General features: G+C 31.0%; 2 protein-coding genes across 6 annotated transcripts in view; both read right to left on the bottom strand.

Annotated features, from left to right (window-relative positions):
* Window positions 1-19,353, bottom strand: part of LOC108914512 (venom carboxylesterase-6-like) — a 44,238-nt gene extending 24,885 nt beyond the window's left edge. Inside the window, exons 1-4 of one of the 5 annotated variants that reach the window (XM_018720333.1) lie at window positions 13,571-14,085; window positions 7,986-8,186; window positions 2,253-2,396; window positions 1,439-1,598 (exon numbers count right to left, since the gene is read on the bottom strand). In XM_018720333.1, the coding sequence (XP_018575849.1) occupies window positions 1,439-1,598; window positions 2,253-2,396; window positions 7,986-8,186; window positions 13,571-13,603 (538 nt within the window). In that variant the 5' untranslated portion in view covers window positions 13,604-14,085. Of the gene's footprint in view, window positions 1-1,429; window positions 1,599-2,252; window positions 2,397-7,985; window positions 8,187-8,802; window positions 8,885-9,645; window positions 9,710-13,570; window positions 14,086-19,264 lie in introns of those variants that run through there. The other 4 variants (XM_018720332.1, XM_018720334.1, XM_018720335.2 and 1 more) reach the window with 4 other exon arrangements.
* Window positions 19,354-20,686: 1,333 nt separating this feature from the next.
* On the bottom strand, window positions 20,687-21,457 carry LOC108914510. The gene is made up of 2 exons (XM_018720329.1): window positions 21,402-21,457; window positions 20,687-21,274 (listed from the first exon to the last, which is right to left on the bottom strand). Exons 1-2 carry the CDS (start codon window positions 21,403-21,405, stop codon window positions 20,970-20,972), a joined length of 309 nt encoding a protein of 102 aa, XP_018575845.1. The 5' UTR covers window positions 21,406-21,457; the 3' UTR covers window positions 20,687-20,969.
* Between the last annotated feature and the right edge of the window lie 2,410 nt (window positions 21,458-23,867).

A 23,867-nucleotide genomic window follows, 5' to 3' on the forward strand; every position in this document is an offset into this window, starting at 1 on the left:
CTTTAGCGTCATAAAAATATATTTATTCATATTTGGCAGTATGAGAGACAAAGGTAAGCCAAACACTGCAGATCTCTGAGACCATTCATCATTTTGTACAAATTCAAAGCTGTAGAAGCAATTACAAAATTTGCCTTTCACTACACAGAAAACCCTGCCATAAAAATCACACAATTGTTCCAAAAATCGTGACATGAACAAAGTGTATGAAACCTTCATATAATATTATCTGAAAATTTGAGAAGATCTACTAGTTATTGGTAAAAATTATCACAATGTAAATATAGAGTTTTCACGCAATTTGTTCCTGTTACGATTTGAGGAACAATTGTGAACTTTCATATTAATGTTAGTTAGATAAGTAATTGTATAAGTTCTACAATTTAATCTAATATTACGGCATCGGCGCCATCTAGGCTTCTAGGTGACGAAAAAGAAGGGGCAAAACAGCAGTTGTACTACAGTCACGTTAGTGTATACACTTCTATTTAGCAGTAATATGCGAATATAAACATATACATAATATTGGTTTATTTCGTTTTGTAACACATTAAGAGAATATACAGAACAATTTGTTTTTCTTGTAATATTAAATCATTGAACTATTTCTATTAAGGGTAACACCACGGCAAAATTCTAAAATAAAGCGTTTTTTGCAATTTTTTTTAAGAAGATTGTCTTTAAGTGTTTCTTGTGTGTTGTTGAATTTGAGGCGCTGTGCGCACGCACCTTAGAATATGGAAAAAACAAAAAAATCTTTCTTAATCTACATACGTATGGTTAGAGAAATATATAGGGAACGTTGCAAACATCAATTTTTGTGTTTGCGAGCATTTGATGTAAAAAGCTAAATTTTTGAAAAAAAAGGGGCTATCATTTGAGAATAAATATTGTTCGAATCAACTTATCAAAACTTTCGTAAGTAATTCTCTTCGGGATGTTATTTTAAAGATATGGTCAAAATTTAGAGAGAGTATAATGAAACTTGTTGAAATTACGCTGCATGACGTTTTAAAAAGTCGTGTTTCGAGAAAAACGTCTTTAATGTTTTTAGCTAGACGCTATACTACTACTATACTTTCGTTTGAAAATACTTGTACCTAATGGAATACAAACTTCTTCTAATGACATTTATTAATATTAACGTCATCCATTAAAGAAGTTAGAAATCAAATGGTATGTCATTAAGCTATAGGGTATCTATATTCCGATGGTAGGTTTCGGAGCAGTCCTACGCGCTTGGGAAAGAGCTAAAAATTTCAAAGAAAAAAATTTTTTACAGGCATAAAACTTTTTTCCTTTTATTCTAAAGGTTCAAATCAACTTTTAAATGGAAAAAAATAGATTTCTCGAAAATATGCAATATACAGTCCTACTCCTTAAATAAAAATATTGCAGTCAATATTATTCACACCATTTTATAAATTACCTAGAATACCTAATCTGTAGTTAAACGTTACCAAAATAACATTTTTATCCATAATATATTCAGGTCCTAAGTAATCACTACTGGAAAATCCTGTAAAAAAGCCTCCCCAGTGGATAAAAACCATGACGGGCAGAAGCGGTTTACCAGAGATTTGTCTTCTAGCACGCAGCTGAAATTGAGAATTACATACTTCAAAAAGATATTCGTGATGCTATACTTACTGAGGGTTTTTAAGTTCATGCTATAACTTTAAAAGTTGCCTTTGTATTATTTTTTGAACCAAAAGATCTGAAGGAAGTAAAAATCTAAAGCCAATGGTTTTTAAGAAACTGTATGGTGAAGCTTAAAGAATATCACATTTTTATCATCTCTTATCTTTGAAAATGTTTCATCAAAATTAAAGAAACACGGGCCTTAGTAAATTTAGTTATGAATTTACTAAACTGGAATTGGAAAACAAGTCCGTTAACCAGTGGCGGAAATATAGAGAGGTACCGTCACTAACAAGTTAAAAAGATAAGTGCATTTATTTCTAATGTTCTTTATCTTTACGGTTCTTTCTAGGAAAAAGCTGGTTTCTACGTTATTTGAAAAGAGATCCTTTTTTCAGTTACTATTTTTTTAATTTGAAATTAACGTTCTCATAAATCACAGTTAATTAAATAATCTAAGGTAATTCTAAAAGTATCCAACACAGGGATTTTTTGTCTATAAAACACCAGCCTTAAGACTTACTTCTTGGTCCACATTGACGCACGGAATAATCTTGTGAAATTATGACATAAACTTAAAAATACCATGTATAAAATTAAGTATTTTTTACCTTCGGCGTATAAACATTTAAATATAAGCATTCTTCAGAACCTATGACTCTAGGGTTTGAAAATAAATAGTTCTTTTGCAAACAATGTGGAGCATTCTCTTGTGTTGTCAGAATATCAGGCCATTTACTAGGTTCTACAGGAGCCTAAAATCAATAAGATCATTTACTGATTACACAGCGCAACAAAAAAGTCAGTTTAAAATTTCGAAAGCCACTTTCTAGAAGGATGTCTTGGTGTTAGGGTCAAAACACCAACTCAGATTTAGCCAGTTAAAATACGATAGGGTGCACCCGACAGACCCCGACCCAGAACACAATTTTTTGTAGCGTTGTTATTTTTACTTTCGTAATAAAATAATTCTATGATTGTAAATAAATAAGTTCGAACAAATTAAGTCGGTCCTCGTTGCAAATTAAGGAGGGCCTCTATTGTAAAAAAAGTAGGAGAACAAAATTGTTCTTATTTTTTTCCTTAAAAATGAAGAAAATTGCAAAAATAAAGTTACGTACTCTTTTCCTGCTATCAAAGAGGAATTTACTGGTTAGTTTCTTGATCTTTCCTTTCGATTGCAAGGTAGTATCCATCATAAAGTCATTTCTTGCGTAACTTTTTTTCTATCGCCAATTTGATAATTTAAAATTATATTTTAGATTACTTTACTTATTTGAAACAGATTTGACCTCTTCTATTTTTTTGTAAATGTAACAAGTTTTGATTTAAAAAAATGATATATACGCATGTGCATTAAAATAAAAAAATAATAGTTAGTTGTCATATACTAGTTGAGCGTCGTTAATAAATGATTAACTACTAATTCACTAATTATTAAATTAACTTTTAATTAATTATATTAATGTTATTGCCGTTACTGCCAATGGCTTTTTCTGCAAATATAATTTATTTATTCAATATGCAAAACCATGCTAACGCCGAAATGACGTACATATATTCCGTTTATGGTCTTGCCAATGGTAAACATCCCGAATTTACGCTGAAATATTTGCAGTAAAATACCAACCATATGCGGCATCTTAAAGAACAACTTTTATATGCCTTTTAAATACAACGAGTCCAAGCTCTTTTACCGCTAGATTTCCACAATGTCTTGGCATTTTCTTACCGGATTCTGAGAAATATTAGGCAAAATCATAAATTGGGAACAGATTTTGTTTACAGATGAAGCAAATTTTATCATGATAGCTACACAGCCCCACAAAAAGAAGTTCCGTGCCAGAGACAAGTATATACAGGATGTTCCTTAAGTGGATGTCAAAAATCCAGGGGAGTATTCTGTGGCCAAAAATAAGGGTTTTTTGTAATATAAATGTAGGGTCTTAGGACAGCCTTTGTTCAGCTACAGCATGTCAAAAATTAAAATAAAAATCAGTTTTTCATTTCTAAACCTCTTGAGATAATTTAACCAAATTCGGTGTACATATTTAGTATGACAGTAGGTATTAAACAAAAAATTACCAGCTTTAGAGACTTACCACTGACGAAGGCCAACATGGATCATTATTTGCCAAAAATCAATAATGTCACCCTATATAATACTATTACAAATGAAATAGATCATCACTTGCGCCATTGTATTATCTTCACTTTTTGTTTCTTTACACATTTTAGTATTCCGCACCGATTAACAACAAAATTTATTTATTTGAACAACTGCATTTTCACGATACTCATTAAATTACTTAAAATAATAACAAAATAAAAACATTTATGAACATTTATGAACATTTTTGGATTTGGAGTTGGATGATTTGGAAATCTTTTCATATAAATTCGCCTAGCCTTAGTACCGTTTCCATCTGTAAGGCCATAAATGTAAAAGATATTGGCCATTTCAGCATTTGAATATGCATAAGCCATTATTAAAATTTGATCTTTTAAAAAAATAAGCTTAATTTGACAACACACAATATTAAATAAGATGACGGCTTCTTATTATTATTGTTTTGCATGGCCTCCCTAAGATATGTTTAAGTAATTTAAGTAACTGTAATTGTGTTGTTAATCGGTTCCGTTGTTCCGTATACAAAAAAGTGTAAAGAAATAAAAAGTGAAGATAATACAATGGCGCATATTTTATTTATACAGGATGATATATCTTTTTGGCAAATAATGATCGATGATACCCACACCTCCGCCACTGGCAAGTCTTTAAAACTGGTAATTTTTTGTTTCATACCTACTGTCATACTAAATATGCACACTAAATTTGGTTAAATTATCTCAAGCCGTTTAGAAATTAAAAATTAAAACTGATTTTTATTTTAATTTTTTACACGCTGTAGCTGGACAGACCCCACATTTATACATATAACAAAAAAAACTCATTTTTGGTCACAGAATACGTCCCTGGATTTTTAACCTCTACTTAAGAAACACGCTGTAGATCTTGTGTATTTTGCTGTATCCGGATCCGCACCCAAAAACCGATTTAACGGGTAATTTTTTAGTAAAACGCTAAAATATCACCTAAAATACGGTGAAATAGTGAGGATAAGGTAAAGTTTTATAATGAAAAGCAACAATTTCTAAATATTTTGAGAAAACATTTTACAATCATATTTTAAGCATTAGAAAGAAATAAGTATTTGCAAATTAAATTCACACCCACCCCTACGAGGGGTTAATTTCACGCCTAATAACGAATGTTGGCGCAAAACAATGTGAAACACTATAAGCCTTGTATTTTATACTACCAAATATATGTATAAATGTAGGTTGATAGACAACAGACCAAAATAATATAATATAACTTATCCCTTAAAAGGTTGGTAATCGCCTACAAACTGTGCTGTGTTCGGTGTACAGTGTTGTATATTTTGCAATTTTTTTTTTTTCATAATGATTTTATATTACTACTATAATTTTTTTTTTGACGTGTGTAAACACTTTTTGTGTACTAACACTAATAAATATCTATCTATCTATCTAAAAAAAAAACTTGGAATTGTCCTTTGGGACTACTAGTTTTTAAGTAAAAATATAAATTCAAATTCATAGTGGCTTATCTCAAAAAAAAGAAAAAAATTATTGAAATATCTAGCAACGACACAGTTATCTAAAAAATCTGATTTAAAACATTTTTATTTTTTGTCTTAACAAAATGTTATTGATCTAAATGGGTTTATTTTCATCCAAGGAAGCTATCCTTGAAGAAGGTACCTACATCTCATTCACTTCCGGACATCCTGTATATTTTTCTAAGGCAGTCTTTGTTTCGGGATGCAATTATTAAAAACAATAAAAACAAACATGTATTTTGTGTTTTGTGGAATTTAATTTTCTTTTTACAAAACATTCTTGAAAAACTATCGGTGCAAATCGGTAGTTGTAGTAATACATCTGCTTATTTTACTATATTTAAGAAAATTGTAAATGTAATAAATTTTTTTCCAGATTTCCTCAAGTACTACAGCAGATGCGTCGAGAAAAATGTAACGACAATCGTGAAGCCGCTGAAAAATCTAAGGTTAGAGTTGATTAAATATAAACGTAGTAGATTTATCCAAAAAGGCCCATTTCGTAGTGACAGAATTTTTTTAAGTTAATTGTATTTTGGGAATTTTTTATAACTACTTGTAATTTTCCTATTCCTTTAAATTTTTTGTCCTCGAAGTCTTCGCTTTGAAGATACAAGGTCTCGAAGTTTAAATAGNCTACAAACTGTGCTGTGTTCGGTGTACAGTGTTGTTATTTTGCAATTATATTTGTTTCATAATGATTTTATATTACTACTATAATTTTTTTTTTGACGTGTGTAAACAATTTGTGTGTACCAACACTAATATCTATCTATCTATCTATCTATCTATCTATCTATCTATCTATCTATCTATCTATCTATCTATCTATCTATCTATCTATCTATCTATCTATCTATCAAAGGGTCCCACTTACCCCTTTTGTGAAACATTTTTCTTTTCAATATTTTTTCCTGAATTTTGTTACCGCGAGTTTTTGGGGTCGCTGGTTATGAACCTGGCGGATGTAAAAATCGGAAAAGCACTCAAAATTTGATTATGGCTCAAACTAAACTAAAAATGAAAAACAAAGAATATAAATTCGATTTGTAGTGTGCTGCCTCTTTCAAATACTCTTACCAATTAGAACTAAAAATATAATTTTGATCATTCTAACTGGCACATTCAGTGATGACAAACTACACCCCTTTAGTACTCTTTTTACATAAAGGAACCCCCCTCCCCTTCATACTCAACCTTCTTAATTTATACGCCTTATTTATTTACACTCTTCAAATGTTGCAAGGGTAATTAATTAATAATAAATTTCGTAGTCATATAGGAGTTACCTCTCTTGTTTATTATTATCTTACTTGCACCTCTCGCAAATGCCATTAATTTAGTTTATCAGTTATAATTAACTTTATTTAAAAACAAAGTACAAATTTAATTTCAACAAACTTCCAGCATTGATTTTGTAAAAACAAAAAAAAACATCAGCAATTTTTTCCCATAACGATTCTTAGAACTCAACTTTATCCAATAACCATTAGAGATACAGATTAGACCAGGGTCGATAATTTTTGAAACCAAAAAAAATTATAGTAGGATGAAGCCCATTGGAAAAGAAAGAGAATATAACAGAAATGAAAGGAAAAACAATTTACGGGCGATCTGAGGTCGGGAAGGCGAAGGGGATGAGTTTTTAAGGGTAAAAAACAGTTTCCCTTGATTTCCGGAAAAACTACAAGTCTTATGGAAAAAAGTTAAATAGCAAAGTTGTAGGTAATAAAAAGATCTACAACTTTTGTGTTTCCACTTTTTTCACATAACCTCAAAATTTATGTGAAAAATTCAAATAACCAAGTTTTTGGTTTTTTATTTTTATCTTTTACAAACAAATTTTTTTTTCACGAAATTTGGTGAAAACTTACCTATTTATGTCCCAAACACGCTGTAATTTTTTTGATTTGAAATATTTATTTTTTCACCTTATTTTTACTTAATATCGAAAAAGCACCCTAATTTTCAATCGAAAATTCTCACGTCAAAATATCTGCTTTTTTAAAAACGTCGGTGGGCTTTTTCTTCGTTGAAATCTCTACTTTCTGATGGTTAAAAAAAATATACATTACTATGGTAAGTTTTCTCAGGAAATGCAAAGAAACGAAAAAAACTAGAATCCGAAATTTTTTTTCTAATCATTATGTACAATTTTGAGCTATTTATTAAAATTTACACTTTAATTACTCGAAAAACGTAAGATTCCATGTTACATTGATAAACAAAAAAATTAGACATCCATAAAACATAAAGATTGCAAAAAACATGCGAAAATAGTTGTTCTAAATATTAATGGTAGAATTTAAAGGGGATTTTATCTAAAAAATGTGGCTGCTGCTATTTTTTTCAGTAAAAAAGTTGATTTATTAAATTAAAAACTCACCCCCTTCCCCTTCCCGACCTCAGATCGCCCGTAAATTATTTTTCCTTTCATTTCTGTTATATTCTCTTCCTTTTCCAATGGGTTTCATCCTACTATAATTTTTTTTCACTTTTTACCATTTTTGAAGGCTTAAGCGCTGGTCTAGATCTCAAACTCAATACTGTGCAGTTCTTGCATGCTAGTACCTTATATAAACAATGTAAACAACATCCAGTGGCAACTTGGAAAAGTTCAACTAACAAAGAAATTACTTGACTAAAGAATCTGACCACCATTTGTTTTTTGTATTGTAAATAGTAGTTTCAACTTACCTTAAACCTAAGATTTCCTACCGGAGGTTTCGCGTATGGTATCCCTTGGAAAGCATAGAATGGCGTTCCGGATCTCGAACAAATAATTTTTCCCTTAATAACTCCATATTTAGTATCCACGATTGGATCTTCTTTGGCAAAAATTGCATTGCATAATACTAATAAGGCATTTACACTGATAAGTTTACAGAGACACATATTCTGAAAATATAAAGAAAAATGTAATGTAGTCTAAATTGTCTAATATCATCATCATCATCATTTAAAATAAATATCAAATACAATAAAGGGTGTTGTAAAGTTCTTGAAGATTATGTAAATAATTATATAAGGGGAAAATATTTCATATCAAATTTAATTTATGCATAAATTGACTAAATATATTATTTCCTCAAAATAATTTATTTAGGTGTTGGGTGAAAATTAATTACTAATATTTTAATAATATTACTACTAGTATAGTAGTAGTACAGTAAACTTTAGTAATTTAAAATTACGTTCTTATTTATTAATATATTATGCAATTAAACCAACGGTATTCTCCTAAATCGCAAAGGGGGTTTGATTCCTGAAATAAGTAAAAAAACGTAATATGAAGTCAATACCTAGTATTCTTACATGATATTTCAAGAGGTTGTACGACGTTGCATTAATTAATGATTTTTATACAAAGATAGATAGATAGACTGTGGGTTATGTGCTTTAATTTTCCTTGATTTTTGTTTAAAAACTGAAAATAATTTTGTTTTTATTCTGTTGCTTTAGACGTTTAGAGATGTACAAGCATGCGTAAATACTTAAGTTATGTAAAACTTACCGCATCGAAACAGTTTTATTACAACTCAAAATTTTCAACCAGATCTTGCTAAGAACCCGCCTCTCACTGGGTATGGAAATTTCATTAATACGCATAATTCGGTCGTAATTCGATAATGCCTCTTTACTTCATTCGTTCGAAATGTTTATAAGTTTTTTTTTATAAACATAAGCTTTTTATAATTTATCGTCCAAGCGTTCAAGTGAAATCAGTACGTATAATTTACGAACAAACTTTTAATTATTGCGTTCAATCCCAAATAAATCATCATTAAAGTTGTTTTGATTAAATTTAGTAATTAACGAAAAAGTGCAATAAGTTATCTATTTACTGCTAGTAGTTGTATGAAAAACATTCATCCTTTTTACTAATTGCTGTGCTGTTTTCATAACCGTTGCTATTCGTTTTGTTTTAGTTTTTATTTGCATCTACAGTTCAAACTATGCAATGTCTATAATGCAATTTAGAACTCATTACATTGATGTTTTACAATAAAATGTGTATTTAATTTGATTCTGAACATGGCGAGATTTGTCTAAGTGTCTCTTTTCTTTATCATCGAAATCACATCATGATATGTAAATTTCATACCTAATGCCTTCTACATAACAACTACAAGTTCAATGTTTGTTAAATATAAGGTGATCAAATAATACCTTATATGATAGGAGTGAAAAGACTTAAAATTCTCTGTCAATGGTATAATTATGAGCAGACAATTTTTGAGAAATTTTTAAAATAAATAAATATATATATATTGATGAAACTCTTTTTTTTATCTAAAAAATAGGCTTTAATCCCACTAATAAGAAGATCTAATTTCATCATTCACTCGGGTATTACCTATAGTATGGCAAGGCAAGAACTGGCATTTTTACCGAGACCCCTGCTTACGATTCTCGTTTCCTGCTCCATGCCAAATGACGCCTCCATCATAATGCCAACTTCAACGGATGCTTGGGGGTGTGGATGTCGCGTTGACCAATTGTACTTTACCGGAGACGAGGAAAGTTCCTGGAAACCTGGGCAACAATCTAATTTATTTTGCCCTATTCCACTTTTGTACCTGATGCACTAAATATGTTTTTGTGGATTCTTCGAGTATGGTTACTTTTGTGTCTCTACCACTGACTTTTAGGCTTTGCCTTGTCCAACACAGTTTTCGAGGTATCTTGCGAGTACCTGCAAATTTGGAATCTTCTTGTAATTTGTGTAGGCCTTCTATGTGAATGAAGTTGCAATTTATGATCTGCAAAAGCTTTATACAATGCAAACCTGGATACCAGGGTCGATGTTCCGTCGATGAGCCCGCAGAGGTTCCGTAACGAAGTCCGCTTTAGGTTTGCACAATTAGCGATTTTAGATTTTGCCCATCTTTGGATTACCTGTAATCGCTTGGAATGGACGTGATTATGCAGTTTTGTATTGCGGTTCCCCAGTTTGTTTTTCGCAATTTTCGGAGAATTTTCCGAAATTCGAAACTGGGGTGAGTTTTCTATTTCTGTGACACGTCATCGCTGGCTGCCCTGCCAACAGCATCGGACTAAGGCGGTGCCTTCTCCTATGGCTCTGGTGTTTCTAGGTGGCTTGGGAACTTCGTAACCAACTGCTGCAGAAATTTACGAAACATAGTCGAAAATTTCCGCGCAGTATATTCTACTTCTCGTGGAGGGTGATTTGGATCCCTTCGGACATGTGTCTCAGCTTTGGTTGTAATTGTCCTTGCGAATTGGAAAGTTGATTGAAAATTTGAAATTCGCTCGGGAAATATGGCACTATTTCAACATTGCAGCAGAAATTCATTGTTAATAAATGTGCACTAGAATTATAAAATCTTTATTTTATGAAAAGCAAAAGTTGAAAGAACAACATTTAAAACACCGTTTGTATTGACTAAAAAATCACGTAAATTCAAAAGCATTCTTGTTTAAACAAATCAGAATATCTACAAAATTATTCAATCAAATTTAAACATTTTTATATTGCGATTAGGTAGTTACTTGGTTCATTTGTTATTTTAAAAAACCGAAGTTGTTGCTGTCACGTTTTGGCCATCATTAACATTAAGGAAAGGGATGAAATCTGAAATTTTTACATTATAATGTTTGTTTGATCAAGTAAAAACCTGTGACTGGATTTTTCTTCATGATATATAGGCTGTGTTCAGCGAATCGGACCGGTTAAAGTCGTTTAGCTGACAAATATTTTGTTGGTTAGCCCAATCAGCTGATTTAGAATATTGGGCAGGTTTTAATACAGTTACTAAAGGCCGTTCAGAGAATTGTTTGACTAAAGAAGTTTAACCGAACTAGTCCGACCGTTCTCTGAACACAACCATAGTGTACATCAAGATAGAATATTCGTCCACTTTTTCAAATAAAAATGCAGAAACAGGAAGATTCTTAATAATATTGCTTTCAGTGGAAAAAATTCTGATACTTATACGAGTGTGATATAATATTTCGGTCTCTTCATCATTTCTCTTTCTGAGGAACAGGGTATGTTTCGTGATGATTTGAATTCTTATTACCTACACGAAACTGGCAAATAAATTATTAAAATATTTAAATATATCGTGCTTTTCGTGAAATAAAAATCTTTCGTCAGTATTCGATAATAGACAATATAAAAAAATACTTAACAAATCTTTACTACTTATCCTTCCGGTACAAAGAGTTGTTTATTGGTGTGTGATGTGTAATGGTGAAACAAACAAATTTCTTCATACTCTAGTTGAAGTTTTTAATGGTGGCAAAGCATCAACTACTTCACATTTTAGTAATCCCTCTATCCGGATCATTGTATAATAATAACACGTACATGCCTGCTTCTGATCTGAAGCTTGGCATCGATCAATTTATTCGATACGTATATAGCGACACCCTAATGCCTGCTCTGTCGGCCTGGCGTGCCGGTGAACAATCTCGGTTTTTAACTGAGGGACGTTGGCCATACATTTCATTGTCGTTTGTGCTTTTGTGAGTGAGTTTGACGCTTTGCTTGGTCGAGTATATGGCACCTGTTTTTATAATAGTCAGTAGCATTATCTATTGGGAACATAGAGAAACACACGACTTGGCCACAGATTTAGCCTATTTCTACTACTACAACTCGTATTGTCGCTTACTAGCATAATACAGATTACTACTGTTTATTTATTTGATTATCACCATAAAGTTTCCGATGTCTATTTAGTAACGTTGTTTAAAAATTAATGTATTCTAAATGAGTAGCTCCATCTCAATATGAATATCATCAACTTTCGCCTTAACTTTTTAAACAAAATATTAGTTTATCAATTTTCCCATGAATTTTGTTTCATATTTTGTAGTTAGTCCTTATTGAATATTTCTTTAAACTGGTTGAACGATTTCCGGGCTGCTTGCCCCGTCATTGACTTCGACTCCTTGACGTTTCGAGAGACGTGCCGCCTTCTTCTTCAGAAGAGACTCTGTAACTGGAGATGGAGGCCGGCAACGTACATGCAATAGCGCCGCGCAAAAGTGCCGCATTGGCGATGCCGCAAAACATGATATTAGTAAAATCAGTGTTCAATTTTTTATTGCTTATTTTTATTAAATTCCGCTAATTTTGTTTCTTTTCAAATTTGCAAGCAGCTACTGGAAATATAAGCTGCCGTACATTTGAGTGTACTTGCGTGCTTATGTGCATGAGCGTCTGTTGGTCAATTTTTAGATTAACACTGCTATTTGTCTACGGAAATAGATCTGACTAATGGTTTATTTTAATTATCTAAATAATTTCTTTTTAATATTTATATATCAACAATGGTGTAATTTATTATGTTGATTAATAATCGAGTATGTGACTAATCTACAATTGAAAGTAAAATTAATAACAAACTCTTCCAATAATAACCGATAACCCAATGCCATTTGAGAATACCTCGTCAAACATTTTAAATACTGATAAAGTTTATTCGGGCAGGATTGGGTAAGTTATTTTGTTTTCTGAAGTGGAATATTCGTGTTTCCTTATGCAAAAATATGTCAAATTTTAGGAAAGATTGGGATTGAATGCTGCAGTTCCAGTTTATTTTATTGTTTATTTTTGTGATCAGATTGTGACATTTTAAATCAAATTACTTAAATAGCTTTTATGTTATCGATATACGTTCGTTTAAATAAACTAGCTCCTTTAAACACAAAATTCAAGTAATTTTGATAGAAAACAAAGGTTTTTAATTAAAAATTGTAATTTTCTTATTGATTAATAAAGTATACAGTATAGGGTTATGTATGGAACAGCATATCGGGTAAATGTCCTCCAGGACTTTGCTGGCACATGCGCACTTTTTTGTCGAAATTTTCCATGATCGTTTTGCATAAATGCGGCTGAATTTGGCGTGGGTGGTTGTGGTTTGTTGGCAAAAATCTTAGACTTCAAAAAGCCCCAAAAAATAAATTCAAAGACGTTAAATCGCATGATCTGGACGGCCAATTCTGGTCACCAAAGCGAGAAATTACAGGACCGTGACATGTGGCACCGTCTTGTTGAAACCACATATCATCTACATCCACAAAAAACTGAATTATCATGTCGCGATAGCGAGCACCATTAACTATTATTGCCTTACCAGCAGCATTTTCGAAGAAGAATGATGTCCGATGATGCCTCCAGCCCAAAATCCGCACGAAACGGTAATACTTTGTAGATGCATTTGTTTCTCAACAATCACTCGTAGATTTTCTGTACTACAAATGCGACAATTTTGTAAATTAACGAAGTTATCAAGATGAAAACTAACCGCTGAAGATGATTTTCTTCGAAAAAACTGCATCCACTTGTTCCATAATCCATTCAACGAAATTTATTCGCTCTGCGTGGTTAGTAGGCTTCAATTCTTAAGTCAATTGAACTTTATAGACATGAAGATGCAAATCTTTCGTGAGAATACGCTGTAGAGAGCTTCCCGAAATGTCCAATTCTTCACCACGGTTCTTGAACTCTCAGCAACACCCTTACGAACTGCTTCGATGTTTTGTGTTCCGACTATTCTATTCTATTCTGTTCTACTATTCGGACCATAATGAGAATATGCTGTAGAGAACTTCTCGAAATCTCCAGTTATTGACCAAGGTACCGAACTGATGTTCCCGGACTCTCACCAACACTGTCACGAACTGTTTCGATGTTTTGTGTTAAACAACTTATTGAAGGACGGCCAGAGTGTTTAAGGTCAGTAATTGACCCAGTCTCCCAGAATTTTTCAAATAATCTCTTTACAGTTGATGAAGTTAAATCACTATTCCGACCACATTTTGTACGAAAATTGCGTACTGTAGCTGCCAAACCTTCACTATTCTTAAAATATACACAACAATGAAAACACGTTGTACTTTCCTGTAGCGCTCCATTTTTAATAATCCTTAACTGTCAGCTGTCAGGCTGTCTTCTTTTTCGTTAGCAATACTTAACCGCACAAACAGCGCCAAATTCAAACCTTGCGTATATTTTGGGACAGGCGATATTTTTAGCAGTGGTTGAGTGTTATACTTTAGTAGTTGCTACATTCTTGTATTTACTGTTTATTTCAGAATTATAATTTCAGTACCTGTGTAATGTTCTACTCGTTTTTCGCATTTCAGCAGGTTTTAATATTCAAGTTCAAATGAAATGTTTTTCCACTGGCATTATTTATTAAAGTATATCTAATTACTTTTATATTACTTCCTCTACTGTAATAAATTAGATACGAAAATATTTGGTAAATCTAATTCTAATTTGTTTGTCAATTCTGAGAATTTTAGTTGATATTTACGCATCATTTAGTTACATTTTAGAATTTTTAAATATAGATTACAATGATTACATAGATATAGACATAGATCACTGACGTTTATTAGCGCAGCTAGTCTGACATTCTTAAGATATAAGTTAAGTCTGCATTTCGCTATTAACATGATTCATATTTATCCTAAAATTTCGCTAAGAAGTAGGTAAGAAGTTCTATAAATGCATACTGTGTGATCATTCTCTGACCAATTTCTTAAAAAAATGTATTAGAGTAAAAAATACATAAAACTCGTTTAAAATAGATATATGTTATTACAGTTTATAGAATTTTTATAAAACCTTGTAGTTTTTCTATAATCTACTGCCTCCTTAGTTCCATTGCACGAGTTCATTTTTTAGGTAACCCATGTGTTTTTATAAAGTATATCTTAACAATTTCAATAAAAATGATCAATTGATGAAATTAAATATTCTCAGTAGTTCCTAATGTTTCCAAAAATTAAAGTAGGTAACCAGGTCATATTAAAGTCTCAAAGTATGGGAAAATGTAAACAAAAGTTAAAATTGAATTTACATTTTCTATTAAGCTGTTTTGTAAACTGGCGGTATTATTTATAAATATGAGTGACTTTAAAGGGCAATTCAGATTGTAGGCCTGAATTCCATTTAGTATATAAAACAATAATTGTGGATTGTGTACATATCTGTTGTTACATTTCCAAATATATTTAATTTCCAATTGATTAGTACGAAATGCATTTATCTGTATATTCATTGCTCTTTATTTTATTTCAGTTTTCACAACATTTTTCTGTTATTTAAGCAAACAAGTTATTGTCCACTGTTGTTTAGTGTTATTAATAATAAACTTAAGATTACACTTTATATTACATAGATTACATGTATTGTATGTAAATATTATTTATTATGTAATATGTAGGGTGTCCCAAAAATAATTGACAGGCACATAGGGGTAGAAAGAGGGTGGAATTTTGAAACAAAAAGTCCTTTTGCGTTTTTTTATCTGACGCACTCTTAATTAGTTACGAATTAAAAATAAATAAATAAACTTAACACATGGTTAAGTTTTGTACTACATATTATATTCCTATTTTATATTCATAACTTTTTTTGTTTTCTCTTGTTATATATTTTTCGTATCGTGTAATTGGCTTTGGCTGATGGATGGTGTATAGAAAAATGAAATCATTAGCATATGATTATTATTTATTATATTAGTAAGTATTTCATGTTTTCTTAAGAAACGTCAACAGTAAATATTTTTTTAATTAATAGTTAGTTACTATGGAGAATATCGACCATTTCTGATAATCAAAGAGAAGATTAAACAAAAAATGTCTACTGGGTGAATTTTGTGTATAAAAAAGTGGAGAAGTTATACAATGTTTGGGATTACGAGGTTATCTTGTTTGAAAAATAATTTACTGCACATTAATTACGTATAATACAGATGTCCTTTTGTTAGAAAAATTTACTTATTTTTGTTAGTTATGTTAATTTATGTTAATGAAATGTAAGTTGCATATTTATTAAGCGCACACATAAAAAGTGCACTTATAATTTTATTAAAATTTTATGTTAAAAAGTAATACATTTGCATATTTCCATATTTTAAAAATTTAGCCCTGGAATTTTAAATTTTAAATTAAAAAAAAGGAGAATAAAAACCTGGCTGAGAAATACTATGGTACAAAATCATCTCAATGGCTTGGCAATGATGAGTATACCCAGAAACCTTATTTTTGACAACCATGAAGATTTTATTAATCATGGGAAACCAATTTTCAAAAAATTCGAGAAGGTTTACCTAATTTTCGTTGAATTTCTTTATTTTTTTAGTTATTTATATTTTCTTGTTTTTTTGTACAGAAAATGTTTTATTAACAATATTTCTAAAAAAAATTAATTCACTGTACCTATTTCTACCTATAATTTATATTTCTTCCATCCTCTCTCTTATCTTTTTAGTATTTAGAAAAAAAAAATATATGATTGTTCACAAAATAATGTCAAAATGTATCACAATTGTTATTCCCGTAGGTCATAAATATGCAATTTAAATAAAATTGTCCATTACTTTGTTAAATTACGAATTTTTTCCCACGATGACTTCATGAACTTTGTGTTACTCTAGATTTTTTAAGTAAATTTCTTAATAGAATTTTGAGTAGCAATGCCAGAAACTATATCTTATAGATATAGTTTCTAACAACAGTATGTTGTACTTAAAGTACCTAAAATACTGATTATTTTAGTACATTTTTGGTGACCTATGACAAATATACTGCTGTGACGTTAAAATAAGTACCAGATGTTTAATATTAAATTTAGCACTTCAAATAGAATTTAAAATACCTCTTTTATAATACAAAAGAAGTACTGTATCAATATTGTTAGCTTTAATTGTGTATTTTAAACATTTACTATTATGTGTTTATGTTTTCACACGTTCCTCAAACTTTAGGTCAATGTTTATCTTAGCTAAAGATCAACTCATGCCAAAATGTATATTATTTTTAAATACTCTAGGAAAATATCAAAGAAAAAATTCAATATAATCTATATTTTCGAAGATAATTTATAAATAGTATACAAAACAAACGAGTCAAAATATGTTTTAATGTTATTCTATAGTTAAGAATTATCATTACACAATTTTAGTTTAATTTTGGAAATTTTAGTTAAGTTGGATTGAAAACTGCAATTTTTTCATACTACCTTGACTAAAATATTAACATTTTGCACCGGTGTGTAAATTAAATATTGTACACTAGTACGAAAAATAGTTTATATTTGGATTGTCATGATCACACATCAGGTGTTGCCTTCTCGTCACGACGGGTTTCCAAACTATCAAACTAATTTATAACTAAATTTTATTCAAATGACAGATACTTATTTGTTTTAAAAAAATGCGACTAACCGTTGATAGAAAAATTTTAATTTATACAATTCTTTTTCATAAAAAAAAATCATGTAACACAAGTTCACTAGTGAAGAAAAATATTATTTTGAACACCTTGTTGTACAGTTAATTTTTATATTTACTATTGTTAAATTTGTTGTATTATTCTTTCAGTCCAGATTATAAAAAAATATATTTTTAAATAACGTAACCCCATTTCATAGGTTTTAAAAATTTTAAATTTCTTTCTTTTTCTGAATATCTCCTATGACAAAAAGATATCACCCTTTAAACAAATGAAAAAACAGTAATACAGTGTACTTCGGAAATAAATGCTAACAATTCGATAAAGGACAAAATAAATCCTTTTATATAAAATTTTTATATTTAATCATTCCCTGCAAAACTAGAAGGCTACAACATAGGGGATGAAATCACGTCAGGTTTTTTTAACCATTAACATATGAAAAATCAAATACTTTAAAAACGTATTTGTCTTCGGTCACCATGAAATGATTAAATCACCTCTCTTTCATTTTCCAAAATATTTGAAAACCAAGAAAATTAACCTGCAACCATTTTCGTATAAACCGACATTTTATTATCTAACAATTCTAATTTTTATAGCTTTCAGTAGTTGTAATTAGTATGAAAATTAATTACTTTTCTGATTATTTAAGAAAAACTATGGCAAATCACATTTACTTGAATGAAGACTGTAATGTTAATGAAAGACCCTTTTTATTAGTGGATTGTATTTTGTATTAAATCAGATATAAACAACTTGTGAAGTAATCTGACAGGCTTGCAGGAGCCGCAGTTCGTAGATCCTTTTTTATTGTGATCGGGCTCTAAAATGTATCGATGTCAATATGACAGTAAACAACCAACTCTAACAAAACACGAAAAACAAAGCGGCTATGTCTTGACCATATTGCAAATCTCTTTGATTTTCCCGTACCAAAACTTGGCGATACATTTTCTCAATATCAGCCGCGATTACTACCTGATGTTTCCGAAATCTTATTAGAATATTAAAAATATCTTCTTGCAGTTTAGGACCTACCATTAACCTGTTATTTAAGGAAATACCGTTGCTCGTTGCGGAGCTAGCATCAAACACTACCCGAGACAGAATTAAATGTTTATAGTTAGAAAGAAAAGTTGAATCAACTTATAGTGAACAAACAAAGCAAATAAGTTATTAAAGTAACATTTGGTGAGTATAATATCTATACCGAATTTGGTTTTCCAAGATGGAATGATTTTTGAAAAAAAAATGAATTCCCTTAACGCTAGCCCCATAACTTTATACTACATAGAGTAGTTCAATTGAAAAACTTTATGTGAAAATTTGCCAAGAAGCTCACTATTTCGGTTTCCGCATTTATTTTTAGAACACCTTATGTAGGAAAATGTGTTTATTGATTCAAATCGAATAAATGTCTAGTAGAGTACTTTTAAAATAGATATGATATTTTTACCCAAGACACAGGATATCGACAATTATAAAAAAAAATAAAATTTGTAAAACAGACATATTTCCAAACGTACCTACACAAAATTTCATTAAAAAAATAATTTTATGCCATATTGCAAAATAAACATAATTCATTCATTTATTGATTGTTACCTTTGTAATATTAAAAAAATAACACATTAAGAAATTGAAATAAAATCATTATTTATATAAACGTATATGTTAACAAATTTGGCATTTACCGTACCGTAAAAGAACGTAAAACAAAATCGTGTGAAAAAAAAATAACAAAATCCTACCTTGATCAGTATTTACTTCTTGATCACACACTATTTCTTATGCCATCTCCATCCTAATTACAAATTGACGTGATTCTCGTTAATATTCTACACACTTTTGATCTTTGACTCGCTGTATATAAACCAGAACAGTACTTAGTTTAATAAACAAAACAAATACAATTTTATTAATTAAGTTATAGTCGTCAAGCTGCAGACAATATCAGAGGATATATTTACATGGCTTTGAAAGGTAATTAACTATATAGAAAAATAGATTAAGGTCAGAATCTTTATTATGCTTTTTTAAGATATCATAAAATAGGTCTGAAGGGCGGAATCTTACTATAATAACTTATATAGGGTGGATGCATTTCAATGGGAAAATATTTAGAACTATCTAGAAGTCCAGTAACTATTCATAATTTGAAAGGAAATGCTCACGATCTGATAAACTTACAGTGCTAAAAGGACTCATCGTCATAACAATTACTAACGATTTGGATGTATTGCGCTCTATACACTACAAATAATAATTGGTGTGGGTGAACATATTAAAGGTACCGAGTGAATGCATTTTATTCATTTATGATAGTACAAGGTGCGTTCAGATAATAACCGAACTTTATCATTTTAAACTTTATTATTAATTTTATTCATTAATGGTCCTTGTCTCCTTCAAAGTACTCTACTCCCTTATTCACACACTTTTCTCAGTGGTGTTACCATTTAGCGAAGTAGTCCTGGATAGCTTCATTTGAAATGTCCTTTAAAGTTTGTGAGGAATTTGCTTTGATGTTATCAATATTCTCAAAACGGCCTCCTTTCAGCACTGATTTTAATTTCGAAAATAAGAGAAAATCGCAAGGAGCCAGGTCTGACGAGTAAGGAGGTTAAAGGATGCTAGTAATCAGATTTTTGACACAAAACGAACGAATTGACGAATCGACAAAGCTGATTGTCATGGTGTAAGAACCATGAGGTGTCTCGCCACAACTCTGATCTCTTTTTGCGGATTTTTTCACGTAACCGTTGTAAAACGTCTTGAGAGTACAAACTATTCACTATTTCACCTTGCAGACAATAATTCAAAATACACAGTTCCATTAAAAGCCCAAAAAACAGTATCATTTTGACATTGGATCGATAATGAAATGCTTTCTTGGGCGTGGGATCATTTGTTAATATATTGTGATGATTGAACTTCTGTATCAATGTCGTAACCATTATGGTCTTTTGAATGAACATTTCATTCGTTTAAGGAGTTGCCGACAAACGTCCACACGATTGTCATTCTGTTGTTCGGTCATCAAACGAGGAACAAATTTAGCTGCAACACGATGCATGTTCAATTATTCAAAAAATTTCATGGTATGACCCAATTGAGATCTTCTGCAATTTATTTGACAGTCAATCATCGATTTGCATGCACCATATCTTTGCCTTTGACGTGGGAGTTATCAGTGAAAGTCGAAGGCCTTTCTGGTCGAGGATCATTTTCAATTGTACGACCTTACTCCGACATTAATTACGTGGCTTCCTAAAACTCACAGAATAACCAGCACCAGCAGCACGGAGCTTATATATACATATTGAGATTGTCCAGAACTTACTGCCTCTTTCTTGCAGTCTTCTAGCCACGTAATTAATGTCGGAGTAAGGTAAGGCTGGGGATTTCGTGTCTGGACAACTTCTCTGACGCGTTTCTCTTCCCCAAGTAAGTGAATTAAGTCCCTGAACGAGTTGGTCCCCAACAACGGTAAATCCAGTAAAATCTCCTGAACCTCCTCCGATCGTTTGTATCCAGTTGTTGTAAGTCCACTTTCCAATCCTTATCGAGCTGTTGGAGAATTTTCACGGGACGTTCTATCCACTGGAGACTCCGTTGCTTGGACGCCGTACTCGTGCTCTGTTTCGATCCTTGCAATTTCCTCTTCTTCGGATTGGGTTCGGTAGTCTGGGTCTTGTTCTTGGTTATCTGGAATAACTCTCGGCTCGATGTCGAGGTCTCCTGATTCAGTTCTTTCCTCGCTATATGGAAAACAACATTTTAAATTATAATATTAAATTAAAATGTTAATTGGAACGTCCAGCAACACCCGTGGAATTAAGGTATGAACCTTAATTCCACGGGTGTTGCTGGACATTCCATCCTCACTCATAGCACGGCTCGAACTAAAACTTGTTATCTCAACGTCGACTGTAATCACCTGATTACTTGGTCAGTTTTAGGTCTTCCTAAAACTCACAGAATAACCAGTACCAGCAGCACGGAACTTATATATATATATATATACATAAACTGGTGTAGTGTCGTGTGCATATTAGTGTCGTGTGCATATTGGTGCCGTGCGCAAAAGCCGTGTGCAAAATTGGTCGCCAGCCACATAACACAAAAAGTTCAGTTATTTTCTGAATAGACCCCATATGTGAACTAAAGCCGGTTAATTTAATTCAAATTAATATAACAGTTAAGTATTTAGTAAATCGGAGTAAATGTCCTCATTTTTGAGTCATCCCCTACCCCATTTCATAACCATGTGCGTTATTTATTATTCGCATCGTCCCACTACAAGGTCAGCCAGTGTGGCACCTAGACCACTTAAGGTGATTATAAATAGAATTAGCCGGTTAACCTGGTGGCAATGCGTTTAATGGTGTGATTGGTTTCAATAATAATTAGGAACAATATTATAGTGAGTCTCGATTAAAATTGCTTCCTGGGTCAAATTAGGATATATCTTATATGTAGACCATATTTTCTTAAATTTTGAATATCAGAAAAACTACCTGGTTTCTATTCTCTAATCTAATTTCAGTTATCAGAAAAAATAAAATATACATGGTATCCAGGAAATGGTGGTCAATAGTTTCAGATTTGGGTAGGTCTCATAAAAATAATATCACATTTTTACTGTAGTAATTTGAATTGTAACATTATTCTGGAAGGATTTATTCAAATATGAAAGATCGCCCACTATTTCCTGGACACCCTGTATATGGTGTAACTAATTTGAACAACCTGTGTATCCAGATTATCAATTTATTAGTGAAGTAAGTGGAAACTTACATTAGTCAACCAAGTGTGAATAACAAAAATTGCTCAATATTTGTTAAATATAAATCATATTAGAGAAAAAGTTAACTCTCAATTGCTCTTACTTGCGCAGAATAGAGTAAAAAGTCATTCACTGGATAGTTGGCAGAAACTCAGATTTGAGTAAAATTACTTACTTCTGTCCCAATAGTCCAATTTCAGTTTTACTTATTGTAAGCGAAAATTTGACTCAGTCGTGTGCGAACAAAAGTTTATAAATTATGAAGTACAATTTGAGGGGAATTTCATATTTTTTTACAGTGTACCTACTAAATTACAATTTTAAATTTTTCAGTTGTTGTATCCTCGAAACGAGATTAAATTTGTAAACCCTCTCGAAACTTTTTCTGTAGTAAAGGGTGTCCCAAAATTCATGCAAGAAGTAGTTTCGATAGAAAACACAAATTTTTAATTAAATTAAATTGTACATTTTTGTCGATTCATAAAGTATAGTATTAGTCCAAGCATTATAGAGAAATGCTTACAGAAATTATTACCTGGACAAAAAAAATATGACCGTATAGAAAATTAAATTTTAAATTGAGTTTCTTGTTCTTTAAACTCGATCAAATATGGCGAACATGGTTAAAAAAAATCGCAAAGTTGAAAAAAACGGTTTTTCTAAAATAACTAAAAAAATATAGCACGGATTGAAAAATTTTAAATGAGAAAGTTGTAGGTTTTAAAAAGATCTATCGACTGATTTTTTGAAAGTATCGATTGCTTTGTTACTTTTCGAGATATATCGAAAAAACCGTTAAAAATCTTCTCTTTTCTCTTCTTCTATAACTCGTTTACATTTACGTGCCCATATTTGCTATTTACTGCAAGCATAGCCCGCGGCAAGCCAAAAAAGTACATTTTTGAAAAATTTAAAAATATTAATTATTTTTCGAGATATATCGATTTTTTGAAAAAAAGGCGCTCTCGAAAATTGGCTAGATCTTCTCAGCGGATAGCCCTACAGTAACGATTTTCGGTTTATTTTCTTCGTAAAGAGTTATATTATCATGCTGTTAAAAAATGTTGACGATTTTATTAATTTTAAGGATCAAAAAATGACTTTGAATAAGTTGCACTTTTTTGGGTATGTTTTTTTCAAATTACTATTTCAATTTTTATTTTATGAAAATGACTTTTAAAGAAAGAAAACTAAACATTTACGGGTCTATTTTGCTTCTAAGGCGAAAATGCTATAATATTCGTGTTTAGCTACCCCAGATTAAGTACAAAAAAATAATAAAAATTGAAATAGTTATTTGAAAAAAACATACCCAAAAAAAGTGCAACTTTTTCAGTCATTTTTTGATCCTTAAAATTAATAAAATCGTCAACATTTTTTAACAGCATGATAATATAACTCTTTACGAAGAAAATAAACCGAAAATCGTTACTGTAGGGCTATCCGCTGAGAAGATCTAGCCAATTTTCGAGAGCGCCTTTTTTTCAAAAAATCGATATATCTCGAAAAATAATTAATATTTTTAAATTTTTCAAAAATGTACTTTTTTGGCTTGCCGCGGGCTA

Source organism: Anoplophora glabripennis, unplaced genomic scaffold (genome assembly GCF_000390285.2).
Source record: "Anoplophora glabripennis isolate ALB-LARVAE unplaced genomic scaffold, Agla_2.0 scaffold848, whole genome shotgun sequence".
NCBI classification, from domain to species: domain Eukaryota; kingdom Metazoa; phylum Arthropoda; class Insecta; order Coleoptera; family Cerambycidae; genus Anoplophora; species Anoplophora glabripennis.